Source organism: Lutjanus erythropterus, chromosome 11 (genome assembly GCF_056507025.1).
Source record: "Lutjanus erythropterus isolate fLutEry1 chromosome 11, fLutEry1.hap2, whole genome shotgun sequence".
Taxonomy (NCBI): domain Eukaryota; kingdom Metazoa; phylum Chordata; class Actinopteri; order Lutjaniformes; family Lutjanidae; genus Lutjanus; species Lutjanus erythropterus.
In genome coordinates, this window is record NC_139327.1 from 16,234,135 (window position 1) to 16,256,013 (window position 21,879).

General features: G+C 36.0%; 2 protein-coding genes across 7 annotated transcripts in view; one reads left to right on the top strand and one right to left on the bottom strand.

Annotated features, from left to right (window-relative positions):
* The window catches only part of thoc2 (THO complex 2), a 31,881-nt gene extending 24,619 nt beyond the window's left edge, over window positions 1-7,262 (top strand). Inside the window, exons 34-39 of the mRNA XM_084730968.1 lie at window positions 2,706-2,837; window positions 3,074-3,140; window positions 3,228-3,373; window positions 3,580-3,656; window positions 6,203-6,249; window positions 6,354-7,262. Coding sequence (XP_084587094.1) covers window positions 2,706-2,837; window positions 3,074-3,140; window positions 3,228-3,373; window positions 3,580-3,656; window positions 6,203-6,230 — 450 coding nt within the window. The 3' untranslated portion in view covers window positions 6,231-6,249; window positions 6,354-7,262. The remainder of the gene's footprint in view (window positions 1-2,705; window positions 2,838-3,073; window positions 3,141-3,227; window positions 3,374-3,579; window positions 3,657-6,202; window positions 6,250-6,353) is intronic.
* A 925-nt stretch (window positions 7,263-8,187) lies between these two features.
* Window positions 8,188-21,879, bottom strand: part of LOC146318812 (glutamate receptor 3-like) — a 109,537-nt gene continuing 95,845 nt past the window's right edge. The window contains exons 14-16 of one of the 6 annotated variants that reach the window (XM_084730970.1): window positions 13,085-13,199; window positions 11,200-11,448; window positions 8,188-9,661 (exon numbers count right to left, since the gene is read on the bottom strand). In XM_084730970.1, coding sequence (XP_084587096.1) covers window positions 11,203-11,448; window positions 13,085-13,199 — 361 coding nt within the window. In that variant the 3' untranslated portion in view covers window positions 8,188-9,661; window positions 11,200-11,202. Of the gene's footprint in view, window positions 9,662-11,199; window positions 11,449-12,808; window positions 13,200-21,879 lie in introns of those variants that run through there. The other 5 variants (XM_084730969.1, XR_014771598.1, XM_084730974.1 and 2 more) reach the window with 5 other exon arrangements.

Consider the following 21,879-nt stretch of genomic DNA (forward strand, 5'->3'; position numbering starts at 1 on the left):
CTCATATTTAGTAGAAGCAGCTATTCTTGTCTTGTGTCCATGTTTGTATCGTTTGCACTGTCAGGGCTTGTCATGTGACTAAAATGTTTCACTGAATGCTCTGTGTAATGAAAAACATGCCAGTCACTGAATAGCATGTGCCTGCTCAGGACCACATTCATTGTTAGGCAACACTTATTCCCACATATATATCAACATATATGCTTTATACTGTACATGCCCTGTACAGCAACACTTTAATTTAAGTCCCCCTAATAACATGTTATTACAGCTTTGTTTACTATATTGTAATTTATTATCTGTTTATATGTCTGGAGTTATAGTTGCTTCCTGCTGCGTTAGTTTCCTACAGTAATATTTTTTTCATGTTTAGTGCTTAATAATGCTGAAAAGGGGGACCTAAGCTACAGTGTTGCCCACTGTATTGAGCTGATGGACAGCTCTCATAAAGAATATTTCCATTTATTTTCAGCTTGAACCATGAGTTCTAGTTTTTGTTGTTACACTAAGTGACTTTATCCCACTGTTGAGTCCTCCTTTCACTGAGAGTGAACACTAATATTCCAGTACCAGCTGAACCAATGGAATTTAGTCAAAGCATGTTGTGATAGTTGTTAAATCATTTGGAAACATGGAACTGCAGTGAGTGTTTTTTTTTTCTACTTATAACTTGGACACAGCTTTTTGTGGCCGGGTTTAGGGCTGGGTATCTGTAGTCAATAACTTTTAAGGAATGCACTAAAATAACCCAGTGCCAAGTAGTATCAGAACTTCTCCAATCAAACGAACTAGAAAAAAAGATTAACTATTTGTATGGTTTTGCTCACAAGCATTCTTTGATATAATGCAACAAGTGATTGGCCCACTGTGTGGGGAAGTTGAACAGGGTGTATGTGAAGCATTTGGCAGTTCAGTCTGCCAGGATTATTTCAGGAACACTTATATTCACATAATGAGTATTGAATGAAGTATAAAAAAGGTATTAAATGAACTCCTGTTTTGATGTCAGCATCACTGGGTAATGTAATTTATTTAAACCAAGGTTTTCAAAGTCTGAGACTATGTGCCTCCTGTCAGACAAAGCTTGGAAAAAGACACCTCCCTTAGTTTTCTTGATTATGTTTGCTCAATTCCTGGATGTCTATGGGATCATGGTTAAGTTATTTAATTCCATAAAAACTCAACAGTTGAGCCAAGATAGTCTGATATTGCTGTTTGACATAACTTCAGACTATACCACACTTTTATAACACATGAAAATGTCTGTCCAAGGGCATTTTTATAGTTTCCGGCTGGGAAAATGGGAAAAATAGTACAGATCCTCAGAATGTGAATCTCTTTAACCATATCATACACATTTAGGCTGTTGTATCTTATCTGCTTTTGATAACTAATGTAATATGTTTTCACTTCTATTCACTGAGCCTCTCCTTAAATTGTTTGGCGCCCCTCCTGGGGAGGCCTGCCTCCCACTTTGAAAGCCTCTGTTTTAAACTGTGCCCAGCCCTAGCTGAGTCAGATTCTTGTTAAGCAGCAGTGCCTCTGCAGTGATGTGACTCATTCTGATCACAGTCACTCAGTGTGATCACTACTGATTACAAAACTCCCTGTCTGAGCATCATTAGTAGTGCAAAAATTATGTTTTCCAACTTTTCCAGTAGCTCATATGTATATGCCAAAAATGTATTTGTCTGACACATTTTAAATCTCAATAATAGACGTACATTTTTCTTTTAAATGAAATCTAATTATCAGTAAATATTTATAATTGCTTAGCTCAAGGTGGGATATTGCATAATATATTAGGAGTTGTTTTTTCACCCTTGTCTTCTTACTAATGTGGGCTGCTTATTTGAAATACATTGTTTTTTCACAGTTCACCCTGAAATCAAAATACATATTTTTCCTCTGGCCTGTAGTGCTATTTGTTCATCTTGTCCTTTTTTGTCAGATGCCTGGTAAGAGGATACTGTTCCTCAAACTCCAAAGGATGGCTGTGACACACATTCATTTACTCAACCCTTTCTCTGAACTGCAAAATCTGTATATTTACTTGTGCTTGACCTAAAACGTAGATTGGTGACAACATGGATTTATTTTATGAATGACATAACATACAGTTAAAATAATCATAAAAAATATGTTTTTGCAATAGTAGAAAATTACTGAAATGGTTTACAGACTGTCCTGGGTGCTTAAAGCCCCCCAAAAGATTCAGCAGCAATCTGTCTTACAAATCATGGCCTGGTTACTCACAGATCCACAGATGTTGTGAGCAGGTTTATGTAGGAACTATATTCTTTGTACTGAACTACATCTTTCAAACACATCACTGTGTATCAGGAAACATGCGTCTACTCATGGACAAGCAGTTACCGCTCCCCTGAGGACACCATTGATATTTATGTCCAGCGCTGTCACAAACACAAGCCTCTCCTCCGTGAGTAGATGCATGTTGCCTTTTGCACCTCAGCAAGTTCCAGCGAAGGCAGACACCTCTACAGTCGATGTCTTAAAAGCTTGGAAACTTACACCAAAACGATCTAGATGGATAAATAGCACTACGGGAAAAATGTGTAATTTTGATTTTGGGCTGAACTGTCCCTTTAAATCTGTTGTGATAGAAACACTCATAAAAAGCACTCGCGACAAAATAAAAATGTTTTTGTTTCTTTTGTTCTGTTCATATATAATTGTGTTTGCAGCACCACGTCAACTACAATTCAGTAGCCCGGTCCAAGAGCAGAGAGAGGGAGATGGAGAAGAAAGATTCAGACAACACACAAGGCCGATCCAAAGAGAAGAAGGAAGAAAAGGATCGCAAAGACAGGAAAAGAGTCAGTATTTAACCCAACCACTGCATTTAATGAAATGGGTGTTTTTAAAAGGTCATCCTCTGCCATCCAAGTGTTTTTTTTACTCCTTTATTTTCCTCTTCTCCTAAACTTTGCCAGAGTTGATATTTGTCAAAAAAGTGTAGCAACAAGGGATAGGTTAAAGAGTTTCATACATGGCAGTTATTGTTGCAAAATGCTCGACTAACGTTTTTCATGTCGTGCTGTTTCACTTTTAGGACCACACTGTCAACGACCGAGAGACGAGTCAAGAATCCAAACGTAAAAAGGACGAGAATGGAACCAGTACGTCTGCTCTCGACAAAACAGAAGTAGCCGTTCGCCCAGCAAGTACAGTGCAACAAAGTGCTAAACTAAATCTTGTCTTGGCAGATTCCTCCAAAAACAGCAAGAGCACGAGTCCTTCCTGTGACTCCCCGCTGTCAGCTGAAAAAGAGAAGAGCAAAAGATCCAAATCTTCCAGCAAAGAGAAGGCAGAGTCTGTGAAACCTGAGCGAACGTCCTCTGGAGGCAAAAAGGTCAGCTCAGTCTGTCATGCTCTCTTCTCATCTGTTTGTGTTTCAGTACATGATTGTTAATTCATTAACTTGGAGTCTTATATTACCTCATCTAAAAAAAAAAACCTTTTCTTTTTCATTCCAACCTTGTGTTTAGATAAAGCTTTATTTCGATGACTACCGACCTGTTTTAATTCTTACGTCTTCTTTGTGTTCTTGTGCTGCAGGAGTCCAGACACGATAAAGAGAAATCTGAAAAGAAAGAGAAGCGGGACAGCAGCGGAGGAAAGGAAGAAAAAAAACAATATCCTTAAATGTGACGCCTAAGTCATGATTCTGGTTATTTGTACTGTGGAATGCCAATATTTTTCTATTTAAAGGTACGGTGTCTTTTTTCATTTCAGGGTTTTTTTTTGTTTTGTTTTGTTTTCCTTTACTTCACTGATACACTAGGTTAATTGATGTTTTCTGCTTTTCAAGGCCACAGTTATCACTGATAGATAAACAAACCTTTTTCTCTGCAGCTGTATTGATAGGAAATAGCAGGTAAACACAGATTTAAAGGGATAGTTTGGATTATTTAATGTGGGGTTGTATGAGGTAGTTATTGATAGTCAGTGTGTTATGTACTTGCATACCAGTCGGCATGCCCTCAGTTTGGAGAAGCAGCAGCAGCAGTGCCTGTGTAGGAAGCTCAACAATTGTACTGCTGTGGACAGGGTCAGCAGAAAAGGGAATTTTAACCACTTAAAAAAAGTCTCCCTAAAAAAAAAAAATCAGTCAGTTTAAGTATATGTTATATTTAGAATATTCTCACCGCTTTACTTTGCCATTTGTCAGCCTTTTACGATTGGAAACTGCTTATACATAAGCTAAATATTGTTCTCTCCAAACCAGCCAGACTCCATGGGCAAAATCAGTAATTTTCCTGGTCTACCACTGCCTTGATCTGTCTGTTTGTGTTACTGTCTGACTTTGGTGAATCTAAACTGTCCTTGTAAAATGATGTCACACAATAGCGAGAGCAACAGACCACCAACTCCTGTTTGCAGTGAGGTAAAATTACTTATTTTGTCCATGGAGTTTGGTTTGTTTAAAGAGAGCAATATTTGGCTTGTATAACAGCAGTTCTCCGTCAGAAATGGCTGTTTGATTGCAAGGTAAAGCGATGATTTGAAATGATGAAATTCTAAATATACCATGCATTTCATTTATTAGCGAATACACTCACTATGGAGGAGTGCCTTACACAGCTTCACTTCAGATAATCAGAAATATCCCTGTAATTATTGAAATCAGTTAAGGTCCTGTTCGATTTAATGTAGCAGAACCTTTCTAGTGAGCCAACGGGCACAATAGCAGCGCTGACTGAGTCTGTTTGACCTGAATGAAACAGAACCTTAATTAGTATCATTGGTAACACCCATGTTTACTCTGCTGTTTCATGTCAAAATGGCTGTTAGCTCATTTTAAAACAAAACATTTGTGCACCAGTGTTTCAACATGTGTTCACTGCACTCAATTTGTTTCCCTCTAACAGTTATGAGAGAATTACCTCCATTTTTATCTGTTGTGTGTCACTAAAGGCACTCAGATGCAATAACTGTTCAGAATCGCAGTAGATGCCATATTGCATTAGGAAACCAGCCAACACACAACCTGCCTGTAAACATAATTAGTACACTAAGTGTCAGCCTATAACCATCCGACTTTTCTAATTTCAGCATTCGACTATAAGCTCATTTCTGTCTTCAGTAGCTACAGCCCCCTGTGATACAATGTGCCAAGCCGAACTGATCATTTATACACTGTTTTTTTTTTTGTTTTTTGTTTTTTTTTTGTTATTTCCTGTTATGGAAACGAGACAGGGTATTTTGGGGTGCATCATGTTACACACTGACTACTGGATCAAACCCATTTAATACCACAGACAATGACAAACGAGCAGCCTTGATGCTTTGGGGCTCGTCTGTGTTCTATGACAGATTATACATTTGTGACAATAATTTAGTGCTTGTCAGTAACTCAGTTAACAGTGCACTAAGCGATTCAAGAAAAAGACAGCTGATTGCTGAGTCTTGTCTCAAGTTGTCATTTACAGACACTTTGGGAAGGGCAGCCCAAAGCATCAATATTTGACTACTTGAGAATGCGACTCAACGGTCTGTCTTACTGATCTGTGATTGGTCAACGTCTCTGGTCACAGGCTAGATTTCATACAGCCTGAAAACAGCACCAGGGAGCCGAGCTGAAGTCTGTTTTTCTCTTAGATCACTTAATTTGCAATATGTTGAAAGGTTATCCTTAAATTTATGCTCAATGACACCAGAGATAAATTGCCTCGCTCATGAGTTTGATAAACATTGAATATCTGCAGAGACCTCTGCAGGCAGCCTTGTCAGTGTGTTTTGGGAAGGTGGTGAACAAGTTAGTTTGAGGCACAGTGCTATAAATCTCATCGTCTCTTCTGAATGTCAACATGTTTCTCCCATCCTGAATGACAGCAAATTTTGCTGTAATATGTAGAATGATGCAGTTGAATGATGTCACTTCTGACATAATGCACCCTGCTCTCCCTTATACCAGTCATATTCTGAAATATACAACATAACCCAATGTAGTTTTTTTTTATGAATTAATGACAATTCAATCTAAAACATGTTCATTACAAGATAAACGTATATTAGATTGTAATATGCTTGAAATAGTGGAATTCCACTTTTTTTTGTTTTGATATTGGCCATCAGCCACCCTGCTGATAAAAAACAAAAACAAAAAACAAATCAGTTGGTCATGAGTTTTAGCACTTTTTTTTTTTTTTCAATTTACAGTTTCCCTTAACAATCATACTCATAAATCCTCTGACAAGCACAGATAATGTGCACTAATCAGTGAAGGTAAGACACATTCAGTATCTTTGTAAACAACTCTTGATGCAAAAATCTGTTATCTCTGCATGTGTCTATTTCATGTGTTTCCTCTTGTCTCTGATCCTCTGCAGAACTGGAGAAGCTGTGTTTTTATCTGCGAGACATCTGCAACTCCGTCTGTACTACATTGTTAACTCATACTCTCATTTCTGCCTGTGTTGTTTTGCTGTAAACTCCCTTCCCAAGTGTTGTTAGCTGTAGTTATCTCAACTTACAGATCACCTCATTATTTTTCCAATTCAGTATACAGCAAACAGCTGAAATCTGTTTATTTTTGTTTGTTTGTTTCTTTTTTTTATTATTCAGTATGGGCACAATGTGCTGCTCTAATCACATTATTATTATTGTTCCAATTAGAAAAGTGGTTACTATATGAAATGGTCTCTTGGTAACATCTGGTCATGGATTCAATAATCTCATGCTTGAAATTTTGTATTATTTTTTTGTTTTTGTATGCTGTCACAGGCTTTGCTTTTTGCTTGTTTTATTGGAGTTAACTTGCTTTCCGTACTCACTTACCTCATATCCTTTTTGAGATACTAGACAGTAGACACTTAGATACTTTTTATTTATTTATCTCTGCCTTTTAATCCAATCAGACCGTAGGCGTAAGTGAGGGAAATGATACAAAGGACCAGTTTGTATATTGTGTACAATAATAAAGAGAGTAACATGGAATTCACAACATGTTATTTCTTTTTTCTTTTTTTTTTTCTTTTTTTTTTGGATGTCCCTTACAGTCCTTTTGTGACTTTGTGTTAATCAGGTTTTTACATAATTTATAAAAAATGCCAGTTCAACCTTGATTCAAATGTAGAATTGTAAAGAAAAACCAGACAAAAAGATTCTGACTCTCTGTACTCCAAATACAACTGTTTGACAAAATGACTTTTTGGAGATTTTATCTGCTGTACTCAATGAGTGTAAGCTTTTTTTAAAAAAAACAAAAACCAATAAATAATAGTTTTCCTAGTGTGTCACTTTGATGTTGTTTCTTACTTTTTCTCTGTCTTTCTTTCCTTTCCCACAAACAAGACACTGATTGTCTCCAGAGTAACTCCACAACGTGCCCAGTTTGTACACAGCTGTACATCACCTGCTTGCACCACAGTTTAAACTCTCACTCATCCCTTAAGTTACTTCTAGTTTGCTCTTATTGGATTGATGTTGTGCTTTGCCAACGCACAGTTACACAAGGCAGGTTGTGGCTCAGTTTTGTGTATTGAAAACGGCTCATTTGGTAATAGATGAGTTACAACTTCTGTCTCTGCTAGTAGCACCAACTAGACTGCCTTTTCAGTCAGTCCTCTTCTGGAGTCTCCACGGCAAAAGTACCGCCTGGAGCTCCACGTTTTTAATTACAGGACAGGCAGACATGTTGCTGTGGTGACCAACATGATTGTATTCTATGGTGCTGCAATAGAGTAATTTATTTGTGGATCATTACCTCTGATCATGTTTATTTAGCAATATGATACATTAATATACAGTATAACAATATTAATAAAATTATTGCAACTGTTTTATTGCAAGAGTGTCGAGTGAACAGTCAGATTTCCTGTAACAGAATTAAAGTAAGTTACCATATGCTAAATACTAGGCCACATTTAAAATTCTGCTTTTGTAAAAGTGAATTTAGCTTTCAAAGAAATCTGCTCTTGGCAGCATATTGAGCTGTTGTATTTACCGTTGAAACTGCACATCCCAAACAACAAAAGCACCAATGGGCTTCCACATAACATAGTCATAATAAACTCTGGAAGTAAATCTGCAGCAGAGCAAACAAATTCTTCTTCTGTTAAATGATGGATTAGTTTTTTTTTCACAGGTAAAAATGATCAGGCAGTTTATGTAGTTTTTTTTTACAAAAAAACAAAAAAAAAACAAAAATACAAATCCAAGAGATGAATATAAACCTGCTTTTATTAAGGAAATGTAATAAAATCCTTTGTACATGGCCTCTCCACAGAGGTTCATTGTGTCCATACATGCAACTCTCATGGTTGAGGTACTGTTACAAATGAACTGGAAAAACTAAAACCAAACTGGATCAAAATGTCATTATCAGACGCTAACTAAACCAGGGTCCATTTCGAGTTGCAGTTTGGTAAAACTATCACCAAATTCACATGCACTTTATCTGGGGAGAAAAAGGATGAGAAAGTCTGATATACTAAACAAATGTAGGCGTACATGGTTTGTAGCGTTTTTAGGTTTTTCCTCCAGTTTATAAAAAGTTCACTTATACAAACAGACGAATGTTTCATTTGTAGCTCTCTCCTCAATGTACAGGTCACCAGCTCACCTTCTGCATAATGCATAGACACAGAAAGCTTATCACAACCAAAGAAGCTATGGTGTGTTATCATTTACCAAAAATGTTGAGATTCACAGCTGCAGATACTGCATTTACATGAGAACAGCTTCTACGTGTGTACAAAGTGTAAACCATAAGCTCAGTTAAACCATTTGAATAATGCTGTTACATAAAAAGGGGGTAACTCTCCTAGTCCCTAAGGATTTATAATGATTTCAACAATATGGCACTAAGTGATTAAAAGCGGACCTCATTTCAATTAAAAAAGATCGTTTCCAAATAGTGGCAGTCGAAACAAATGTAGTCTCACATGGTTGATTTAAAAGAAGCATCTAAGTGAATACAGAGTCAGTTGTATATGATGTCCGATAGGCTTTTAAAGTAACACCGTCTAAGCAGTTTCAGATGACCACTAGTTTCATATTATTGATATTTTCTGAGTAAAAACTGGGGTACATGTTGTCACTTTAATTGATGCTTAACCCTATTGATTGATGCTTGTCCTAAATATTATGAAACGGAAAAAAGTCTTATAGTAAAACAAGAAAATGACTTTACTTCACTAAATATAACATTTATCCAACTTAAGAGTTCACCACAAAAATATGTCTGTAAAGGATTCAAATGACTTAATAATAAGTACTCCAGGATGTTTTGATTGCAAATCATGGCTTTTTTTTTTTCTTTGTCAAAATATAAAACAACTGAAATTACAACAGTTCATCTAATTGTCATTGAAGCAATGTTTTGCCCTAGTTCCACAGATTTTTTTTTCAAGTGAATTAAATTTTAATTGCATTGCCATGACGCCGAAATGCTCCATAAGGCACTACAAGAGGCAAATCTCATGTTTCCAGAAGCAAAAGTCCTGTTGCGTCATTGCCCTCTGTTAGTGTGACGGGCCTCACAACCCAGAATGAGCACTTGTTGACTTGAAGGCTTGTGTCCAAGCTGATGACAAAGAAGGCTGTTGCCTCCAGGATGCCAGCCTCGGGGTGTCGGGGTCACACAGAGTGGCTGTTTCCATCCAGACGCTCCAGTGGGAATCGACACATTTCACCTCTGCAGAGCCAAGAGATGTGCAAAGGATGGGGATCAAATTCAGCACCACACGGTGGTAAATCATTTTAGGTTGGTTCAACTCAAAAAACAAAACAAAAAAAACATAAGTTCCCCTGCTGCCTCAGAAGGCAAGTTAACTGAGCTTCAACAGAATTATTAGTTCAAATTTATCTCATGAGTCTGGAAAATATAGTTTATATATAGAGATATAAAAGCAGCTCAGCTGAATTAGCTGAACAAGTAAACAAGTTCAGTGAACTCAAGATATAAAGTTCAAGAAACAACAATTCAATTAAACTGAGTCAGACATATGAGTGGACTAACATAGGGACTGAATCCAGTGCTAACCTCCATCATTGTGGTTTTACACTGTAAATTGTTTGTTGAAGTTACCCAGTCAAGTTTACCAAACTTAAGATGAATGATTAGTTCAAAGTAACCCTATGAGTTGTGAAAATATAGTTTATATAGAAATGTAAAAGCAACTAAATTGAGTATGCTGTACTGGGAAAAAAAACTAGTTAAAATAACTCAAGATATGAAGCTCAGTAAATAACACTTCAATCCCACATTACAGTAAAGAAAGGTAAAAGTACCTGAGTTGAGTTCTCTGAACTTGAGTGACAACTGTTCAATCACACATTTGACTCACACATATAATGTGTGCACTGACATAGGGACTAAATTCAACAATAGCCTTCATCATGGCTTTACTCTGTAAATCATTTTGAGTTTTCAAATAATTGTTAGTTCAGAGATTATGAAGTTGAATAAACAAATTTCAATCACACATTAGTCAGCTATATTGTAAGTACAGTGCACTGATGTAGGGACTGAATTCAGTACCTGGACCTGGTTTTCCACTGTCAATCGTTTAAGTTGGTTCAACTAAAAATAAAAAAGGTAAGCCTGCAGCCTTTAAGAGAAACGTTAATTGAACTTAAATTGAATAATTTAGTTAAGAGTGATCTCATGAGTTGTAAAAATGTAAAAGCAGCTGAGTTAGCAGAACTCAATTTAGAACATTAAATAAACTTAAGATTTTAAGTTTAACTTAAGTAGAATAATTAGTTCAAAGTAATCTCATGAGTTGTGAAAATATATAGAAATGTAAAAGCAGTTGAGTCGAGTTAGATGAACTTGAACTTGAAATGTTCAATAAACTTAAAATATTAAGTTGAACCGATAACCATGAATTGTTTTCATTATTATGAAAAGAAACAACAATGACTTCATTTAACATATATTAAAGACAAACAGCAAGTTTCCATACTGTATGTTTTCTTCAAAGTAAACAATGCATGCTGGGAATTCAGTTTCTGTAGGAACTTAATTTCATGAGTTGTGTGAACTATCAGCAGTACATTAATTCAGGGGTTGTCTGAAAATTAAAACTAGAAATTTTATGTTGATTTTAACTTGAAATTAAAAAAAAAAAAAAAAAAAAAAAAAACATGATTCCTTTAAGTTATTGATAAAGGATAAGCTGATTCCAGTTACTTAAACTGACACAGCATGGGAACAACAACAGGACATACCCTTTAGATTTTTACACTCTCTGTCCCATACACGTTGTAGCCTTCACGGTACGTGGCAAAATTCTGGGTGTTTGGCGGAGGGGCTGGCTTAAAGTTTTGAGCATTCTTTGCCAGCTTCAGTCTTTTGGTTTCTTGCCGTGACTTATAGCAGAACTCTATCAAAGCCACGGTCATAGCCAGGCCAAGCCCTCCAACCAGAATATAGAAGACTCCTGCCACGTTGCTCAGGCTTAGTGCACTTGTCTTGTCCTGGGGGAGGTAAAGACCAACATTAAGACTTCTTTAACTGGCGCTCTGAGGTTGACCTCAAACAACATGTACACCCACACCAACACCAATACTATATGTACATCCTGCTGCGCTATGACTAAACAGTAACTCTGAGGAGGTTTCTAATTGTGTCTACAAAACCCTCTGAGATATAGCTGCCTAATTTAGCCTGCAAGTGAGATAAATTGGAACAACTTAAATGTGTCTTAATTCCTCCTGCTGAGTTATTTCTACTCTAAAGACCTGAGAAGGTGAATGTAGAGAGAGTTGCTGTCTATCCTGCTTCATGGTCTCTTTACGAGGCCACGTCTAGGTCTAGCGGAAGGCGGTCGTGGTCGTACAGGTCTACAGATTAAACCCTCGATTCACTATCATAGCTGCTCAACTTCAACACACTGCAATTGTACAATCAAAGTGGCAAGCTGTGGAGGGTGAATTGAACCATTTTGCTGCTATTAAAAGCCAAACAGTAATATTGAAATTAATTTATGTGAGTTTTACCATTTGCATTCCAACCCCAGGAGTCATTTTGTAGTCCTAAAGGAAATAAATTCTACTTTTTTTTATCATAGAAAGTCAGTTAACTAGCTTATTAACTTCTTTCCATTAATTAAAGACATTTAAAAAAAAGCTCCTTACTGTGACACTCCATCTATGAGACATGACTATTAAATACCATTTGACCACTTTGTGCTCAGATGGTATTTAAAGGTCAGTTTGGACATTGTCAGAGAAAGGACGCCTTTGGGGAAACTAGCTTGTCGTATCACAGTTAATATGCGCAGTTTGCATACAAATGATGAAGACCACCAATAAACTAAATTTCAATAAAGGTTTGGATAGCAGTATAATGGTTTCAATTCTATGATTCAACTTTTCAAAATTTTATGGTATGGATAAAAAATACAGTGTGCAATCATGCGGCAATTTTACAAATCTGGAATTGTCTACATACATTAGTAATGAAGTCATGTTAATGTAATGAATTATGATCAGAGTGTAAATAAATTAGACTATGTGTAAGGTTTTTAATGTTTTTCACATGTCATTCTGTACTTTAGAGGATTAGGGCCAAATGTGAAAAAAATATTTTATTTCTGAGTTTAAAGGAAGAATTCTGAGAATAAAGTCAGAATTCTAAATTTAAAGTCAGTCTACATTTGAAGTTTAAAAAAAAAGATCCAAGTTTAAAGACATAATTCTAAGTTCTAAGTCAGAATTCAGATTTTTAAGTCCAAATTCTGAGTTTGAAGTCAGAATTCTGACCAAAAAGTCATATTTCTGAGATTAAAGATCACATGTGAAAAGTGCATTTGAGTTCAGTCAGAATTCTTGAATTTATTCTGAAAAATTCAGACGTTAATATCAGAATTCTTAACTTTAAATTTAGGAGTCAAATCCGTTTTTCACGTGGCCCTAATTCAAATAAATTTTTCACACGTGGCCCCAAATCCTCCTCCATAATTCCGAGCTCAGACAAGCAAATATTCAGATATACTGTATGTCATGTCTTGATTAACATGTCTGAAGGAATGTGTGCTTTAGATGTTTGCATATGAACAGTTAGGTCAAAATGCATTTTGCAATCAGTATAAAAAGACCTGCAGCGACTGACCTTACTTCCAGAGTCCTTGGTTCCACATTCACCCTTATCGTACCACCATTTGTTTTTCAGCTTGTCTAAGATGCCTTGTTCACTGAGTTTCAATACTGCAAGGTTTACAGGAGTTCTTCACGTGGGAAATAACATAAATAACATTATATTATGTTATTTTATGTTATTCAACTTTTTAAACTACTTTATACTGTGCAAAGCGATAGAGTAGGGTCCTGGCCAACACATTCACAGATAGCAAGCAACACTACAGTATATATACAGTATATATATATATAAATATATGACCTTTCATAATCCATGACTACCCTAGCATGCCAGACCCCACCTATATCGCTTTGAGTAATCGGCACACACTGATCACAAGAAGAGAAAAGATTTGAACTTGCAGAATAAAGCAGCTGCTGCATAGCTTTAACAGAATGAACGGAAACAGAGGCAGTAAATTGCTGAGGGCACATTTTCTGCTATGGGCAGCCTTTTTCATGTTTAGCAAGGTGGATCTAACAGGAACCCTTTCTTGACTAACAGAAAAAACACAGCAGTTCAATTTCATTAACAGTTATTGGAGGCTAATGTCTCACAAAACTACCCCTTAAAATCACAGGAATATGCAACACAGAGAAATATCTGTGTCAATCATGAAAGAAATGCAAATTTATGAATCAACTCTAAAGTGATCTTGGTTCATGAGTTTATTTATCCATAGTTAACGGGTGTTTCTGAATCATCATGTGCTTGTAAGAGTCTTTAAAGACACTTTTTTATGAACCAAATCCCTGACAAGGAGAGTCATCGTCTGGGGTTTCAGTTTTGTGAGACTTTATGCTTGATTTCCTTGACTGATAGATTTCCAGGCTTATTTCCTTTCAGAGAAAAGATCAGTGTTTGTAATTCAACATCATCAAATATATTGTATTCACCACTGTGCTCTTTGTGCTAATTTGTAATAGAATACAAATATGTTTTCTCATTATTTACATAAAAAAAAAAAAAAAAAACAAATACTAAGAAGTCATGCATGATGTTAAGTGGATGATCTGCAGTCCTGTTCTCCAGTCAGACCTCTTTAAAAGGAAAAGTTATGATGACAAACTCAAAGAATAACTCAGTTGCATGAATTTAAATGCAACAGCAAACTGTAACTGGCACATAATGGAGAAAGGAGGAGTGAGAGGTTTGAACATGAACTTTGAACCAAGGTTATTTTAGTTCGCTAAAAGTAAAAACTAAAAAACTAAAACTATGTGTGAAAATAATATCTTGGTGCATATGTTTATTGAGACAGGGGTGTCTGCATGCTGTGTGTTTGTATTGTAATGCCTATTCTGAACTTCTTAAATCTTGCCCATAACTAGATTTTTAAACAAACTAAACTAACTAAAACTACAGTGTAAACATAAACTATTTGTTTTCAGTTTTAAAAGAAGGTTGGCTATCTTAAATTTTAAACTGACTGAATTTGAAATGAGTTGTTATGAATCACATGAATAAACTTGTGTGTAAAAAAAAAACAAAAAAAAAAACCCTTTGTATTCATTCAGTTGAAAACTTGAAAAAAAAAACATGTTCAATAAGTTTATGATCAAGTTGAAGCAAGAACTCTTCAGTCACACTGACAAATATTACAGATAATTTGATTTCATGTTGCATTTTCTCAGTTTAAAAAGTCAGTTCTTCATTTCACACAATATGTGAAACTGCTCCCAATGAATGTATTAAATTTGAAGTGTGACAGGTTAATGACTGAATTCAAACATATGTTGTTATTTTTTTATTATTATTATTGTGAAAAAAATGCATGCTGGAAAGTCTGCTAAATATGCTGATCATGTTTCTTGAGAATGTTAATTTAATGAGTTAATTGAAGTCTGTACAGTACATTCATTCATTCAACTCATTTCAAGTCAAAGGACTTCAAATTAGAAGAAGCCATGAGTTCTCAAGTGTTCTGGAAATAAATTTCAACACAATTTTAAGTTTAATTATCTTGAATAAATACAAGATATACATATTCATGTTAAGTTAATGAGAGAAGATTAATTGATTCCAATAAATTATTGTAAGATTTTTTACAGTGTAAACTGAATTGAAAACAAACATTTAACAAAATAGAAATAACTAATGAAGAATAACTCTGCTTTGTACTAAGTGGTGTTATATTTTATGAACCAAGTTGGATGCAGACGCTGCACATTGTAATCTGTCATTGTATTATTTGGACAGTGACACATAAAAACTCTGTGTTCTGGTGGTGCATTTTAGAAACACTATGAAGATGAATTCCAAACAAAAATGCTTTCAAATGGGGCGTTTTCATCCATTTGGGAGAAACAGCTAAAAATTGTCAATATTTCATTATAATTGCCTTTAGGGTACCACATTCATCACAATAAACTGTGGCCACAGTAATCGATTGACTATCAAATTTACATTCATACACTTTGTTTTCCTCCAGTTAATAACTTTTAGTCACAGAAGCATTCTGGGAAGAAAGATCTATTCTGCTGACTTGGCTCCTCTCCCGTTATTATATATTATACATCTACATTTTTTTCAGCTCTGAGAAAAAAATGTGGATTGCAACAATGTGCTGGTCATCAGATACAGACCGAGGCCTCAGACACACCACCAGGTGGTGGCCATGGACTTTTAAATAATATACTGAACTGAACTGTCCAGGTTTACAGTTGAGAAACACTAAAATATTTCCCTGTATGTTTTCCTATCTGAAAAATCTAGATTAAAAACAAAATTTCATCCAAATATATAGTAATTCCATGCATAAAAACAGATTACAGCAATAGCTGGAGGGCCAAATTGCATGTTTGGTTAAAACTGTTAACTTCCTAAATTACCTGAATCACTTAAAAAAAAGAAGAAGAAGAAAGATTTAAGTCATAAAAGATTAGAGATATAAATTCAAAGACTGTGGAGCTAAATAAATGTCATCTTTCCTGCTGGAGCCTCACAGACAAATCAAAGGGACTTCAAAAGTGAAAAGGACAACTTGTTAACACTCAATGAGGTAACAGAAAAGGAGGGGAAAAAAACACACATCTGTGTCCCCTGTGAGACCCATAAGCAGCTCGGGTGGTTAATTATTTTGTCCCAGGGACATAAATTCACAGCATTAAAGAATTTCTGCTCTGTTGGCCATCACAGTGTCGCAGTGTGGTCAGGACTGGTGAATAACTCCACCTGACATTTACCGTCAAAGAGAAAAACACTATGAGCTGTCCCAAACCTCTGATGTAATAGCAGTTCACAGCTCCACACAGAGAGAACTCGGATAAAAAAGATTATTTATCAGACCTGCGTTTACTCACATTCACAAAGAGAACTGAGAGTAGCTCTGCAATGAACAGCTCAAATTAAAGCAAAAACCAAGAGTGAATAATGATGTGTCGCTGCTGAAGCTGGGCTGATTGAATTACTACAGCAGCATTTTACAAACACATACAAAATTATATGAAGTGAAGCAAAAACAAGCTGCAGTAATAGTGAAACTAAACTGTTAGTTGAATGAAGGTATACAGCTAAGCTCCACTCAGCAAATATACAAATTATGCAAATATGTAAATGCAGTACATGTTTATCTGTGAAGAAATTATTATAAGCCTCATTTCAGCTTCAGAATATAAATAAACATATTAAAACATTTAAATTAATTTTGTTTAATAAAAGGCTTATACTTTCATAGTATTTTATATATTTGCAAACACACACACTAAACCAGTACAGCCTTGTAGGGGAGAGCAGGGTCAACTGTAACATTTTTAAAATTTTCCTTCAATTCACAGACTGCTTCAAATACACTGGTCATCTTTTGATACAAGAAAATTAAATTTAATGCAAGAGGTGTTGCACTTGCACCTCAGTGTGGTCACATTACTGCTATAAAGATAGTAAAGGGTTTTTTTGAAAGCAGTTCAGGCGCCGTCTGCCTTCAAAGCAAAAGTATGTTTCTATTTTTGCAGAAGACTAAGCAACTACTCTATTAGTAACTAGATCTAAATTATTTGAATTGAGTGAAAAGCACTTTTACACAAATAAATTTAGTGTAACATGTTCATTTTCTAACAGAAAGGTATGTCAGCACAGACAAACAATGTGCCTGTATTGGGCCCAATATAAGTACTCGCTCTTGCAGTCATTATAAAATCCTGTATGCTAGCTAGCAGGACCCACATTAGCATAGATTGTTCATGTTAATTTTTAATTAATAAGGCAAAGATTAAACTGACACAAGTTTAAATTCACTGTCATCTAATCTTTAGACATCAGAGGTAAAATGCTGTAGAACCAAAAAGTAACATTGTTTCTCCCTGTTACAACTACCCCATCTTCCCTACTCATGTATTTTAAAATACATACTATTATATTTATATTGATATATTCATATTTTTTTTATCTGTGGATTTCCTTCCTTTCCTTCCTTTGTTAATTCTTATATAATTGTTCTCATTGTTATTCCTATTTCACTTCAGCACTGCATTTCACTGGGCACGTTGTATGAGCATGTGATAAATGAAACCTTTGAATCTACTCAGTTGTAACTAATCAATGTCTGCCTCTGCATGCCTACGTCATGACTTATATTACATTCCTGGTATAAGTATTAGGGTCAATACAGAGCTCAATTTCAAGACATTAAAAAATAAAATAAAACACACATTATTGTCATATAGTCACCACCAGTGTACTGGATATGGAGGTTCACATCAGCCACTGAAGCCTCTTGATACTCTATATTCTCTCTAGTGAACGTCTGCAAAGGCTCATTAATTATACATCAAGCTGACCAATCAGATTTCATTCAAATCTGGCAGTAATTGATGAAGTTCCCCCCGGGAAGCAGAGAGATCTATATATTTAAAATGACCTAAAATGCTTTGATTTTCTTGAAGACTAAAGCTGAAATTTTGTATAATTACTGACTTATTTGTTTAACACTTGTATGACAGTATGAAATTAGATTTACTTGTTTATTAATTTCTCAGGATGGTTGTTGAAAGAATCTCAAGCATGAAAACTTTGTGTTAAAACAATGAATGAAAAGAGTTCAGCCCTCTGATTAAGTACAGAGGGTGGACACCATATCATAAACACCTGTGCAATCTATTGCAATGCAATGCAACACTCGGTGCTATAAATCTTACATTTGTGAAGTTTAATAATTAATAATGCATTATTAATTATTCATAGTTTGTGTTGTTGCAGTATTCCCTTGCACTGTATGAGAATTATAAGCTTCACAAAGATAGTATTTATTGTTGTATTGGATTTGATGCATTGTTCAGGTGTTTCCTTTATTGTGTCCACCCCCTGCACCTGTCCTGGGCCGATTTACATCACATCAGAACTTTCCCCTTCGGTCTGTCTGCAAAACAGGAAAACAGTATCTAAGAGACATTCATGAGCACACAAAGTAACTCACATGAAAACACATGCACAGTACTGACTCTCATGGTCAAATTAAGAAAAAGAAATCTAATACTATATGATGTCAAATTAAATAACATCATACAGTATAAGCTATAAATTACCCATAAAGATATAAATGTTAGAACTCACCTGGCTTTGATTTGTCTTAAAATAAAAACATTAAAATATCTACACTAATATTTCTACAATATCTAAATATAAATGCTGAATTTGATTTCAACATGTCATTGATTTAATGTTATACTGCGAATGTCATATTTTCTCAGTGGTAGTTACATACAATATATTTCCATCCCATTGTTAAATTACCCACACGTGCATTTCTGAAAGTGAAATAAGGACAAAGAAACGTGGCAGTCAGATGTGATTGTGTTACACTGATCATCTACTCTCTCTCTCTCTAACCGAGGGATCGAGGCAAATTGCCAGTGAGAAGGAGACGGCCTCTTTGTATTATCCCACCGGTAGTATCCATGTCCTGCTCACTCAGGAATGGATGACTCGAGTCAATAACAGCAAAGTTCGCCTCGTCTCTTCTCTCGCAATTTGCCAAGTGTACTGTGGTCATGATGCAAGCTGAAGAGCAGAGGCAGAGATGGATCCACAGTCGGGCAGTTACTCTGCCCGCTGGAGTCTGAAACACAAGATCAGGGGCCTCATTTATAGAAAGTTTGTACAACAGATTTGATTGAAAAAAGGGCCTTATCTGTGTCAGTGCTTTTTTTTTATATATATAATTTGGAAAAAGGTTTCAGTTCGTCTGCAGAGCTGAGCCTGATGTGCACAGCTCTGAAATAATAGAGTAGTAAGGATGATTATGCACATGCATACAGTATGAAAGCGCAAGGCAGGATTTACGATAATTATTAGTTAAGCTCTTCTATATGTTAACTCCTCTTCTTTGTTTTAACACGACATTTAAAGTGAGACTATACGACTTTTAAAATAAGAAATAACATAATCTACCTCTCTTTCAGTATGCAGTTTGCTGCTACAGCTTTACTTACCGCGCTGTGACCAGCAGCTAACGTTAGCGTGTTGTAGCACTAAAGATCTGTCATGTTCTCAAGCCCGATGTCAAGACCACTTTTTAAAGGTGTGTGTCTCGTCTTGTAGTCTACCACACTTTTACTCAGCCTTGTCCTGGTCTCAGACAAAAAGGACTGACTTATTTATTTCAACACCGGCCAAAACCACAACTGATAAATTGTCTGTGCATTGTCTCATTTTTCTGTTCACATAACTTCCTGCTTTAAATGCAACCAAAGACTGGACTCATTTCTAATTTTAAATTTTTGTCACCGTTAACTCCCCGCCCCCTTCACACACACACACACTCCGAGAGTGTAGTGTATGTGGGAGACAGGAGAGGAAGCTGTGGGAGCTGTCGTGGGAGGAGATGTCAGACTAATCTTCTCTAATAAAATCTGGCTACCTAAACCACATAGAGTTCCTCTGCAAATCAGTGTCTAAAATAAAACACACTCTGGGACCACACCAAACTACCAACAGCACTTAGAAAGTAAGTATGAAGTAAAATTAGCTAAATTATGTTTCTGCTTGTGAGGAACAATGACGAGACATGCCACATAAAGCAATATAGCTCTAAATGTATAAAGTTACATTACCATGTACCACTCACTCACTTGAATGAGAGAGCTAGAGATGTGGCAGCACTTGGGTCTTAGTCTTCCCTCAGTCTCAACCCCTCAAAGTCTTGGTCTTGTCTCGGTCTTGTCTCTGTCTCACTAAACTCTGGTGTTGGTCATAACTTGGTCTAGATGGTCTTGACCACAACACTGGCTAATGTTAACTAACTTAAATTATAGATATTGTAAATGTGCTACTGTTATGCTAGGTTTTACTAGCATTTAAAGGATAAACATTTGTACAGAAACCGAGAACGGCTATGCTTTCTTCTTCTTATTTTTTTTTTTTATTTAAATCGTTTTCTAGTGATAACAGATTCATTTTTCTTGTTATCCCAAGAAAACAAAAAGCTGATTTCTAAGGTTAACGAGATAATTTATTACAAAAAAACTGTTTCAGCTTTTAAGATCACTGTCATGACTATCGGCGAGGATTGATCTGAATGTTATAAATATTCAGAAAGACACTATATTATTTCTGCCTGTGTTAGAGCTTGATTGATGCACAGTCTGATTGGCTGAAGTCTGATTAACTGATCAAAATGGGCAGGCCTAAAGTTTATTTTAAGATAGCAAAGCTTGTTTTCTTATGATAAGTTATCTTGAGGAATCAGGCTTTTGATGACAAGATAATTAACCCATTATTGCAAGAAAATGAGCTTTGTTATCACAAGATAATTTAAAAAATGAACTCTCAGATATCTCAGTATAATGGCATTAAATGAAATAACGGCAAACCCCACCATTCTCGGCTTCTGTACATTTCAGTGCATTTAAAATAAGACATTAAAAAAGTAAACACATCAGAAAATGCAGCGCCCAACTGTTCTGTACTTGTCATGTGTTTAACAGCCACTATTTAGCAAAAGTTGCACAGTCTCACTTTAAGGTCTGAATGTATCGTCACTCAGTCACTCTCATTTGTACATCAGCTTTATGCTCACTATGAAAAATAATCTTAACACAAAATGTTAGATTCAAATCAAATCCTCTTGTACAAATGGGGCCCCTGGTCGTATCTTACACTCTACTACTGCAGGGTTTACCAGGTCAGGGTGGCCATGGATAGACTTTGACTGGCCTTGGATCAAGACCAACCAAAGGTTTCTGTCAGTCTTAACGCTGGATTTCGGTGAGAGGATGTTGGACAGAAAAGTTTGGACCGTTAGTTGTCATTGTGTCATTAGAATTCTCACGTTTGCCTGCGATGCTTAGTCCCCTCAAGACAACGCTGTTCCCCGTGCCTGCCCTAACGCCCAGGCGGCAGATTGGAGAGTGCATACATTGTTTGACTTGGAGGTATTGATCATATCACGTTGATTTAATTCTTCTGGCATTCGTTTGAATGCCACGTATGAAGATAGAAAGATTTCGTGTTGGCCTGTAGATATGAAAAACAGAGGAAAGATGGTGTCCGTCTTTCATAACTACAAGCCAAAAACAACTACTCTGTCACAATATCAAACACTTTCTAATCTTCTGTCCTACTTCTGTACTTCTGTCTAATATCTAATATGATTGGGCTTTTTTCTCCTCCATTAGCCAAGTGAAGGGTTCCCAGTTGATCACATTTGCAGAATAAAAATATAAAAACAAACATATTTATCATATATTTGGGCCCAAAGACTACAGTCAGTGACGCCAGCCTTGCCGATTACTCTGTTCTAGGATACCCGACTTTGGTGACATTGAGGCTGA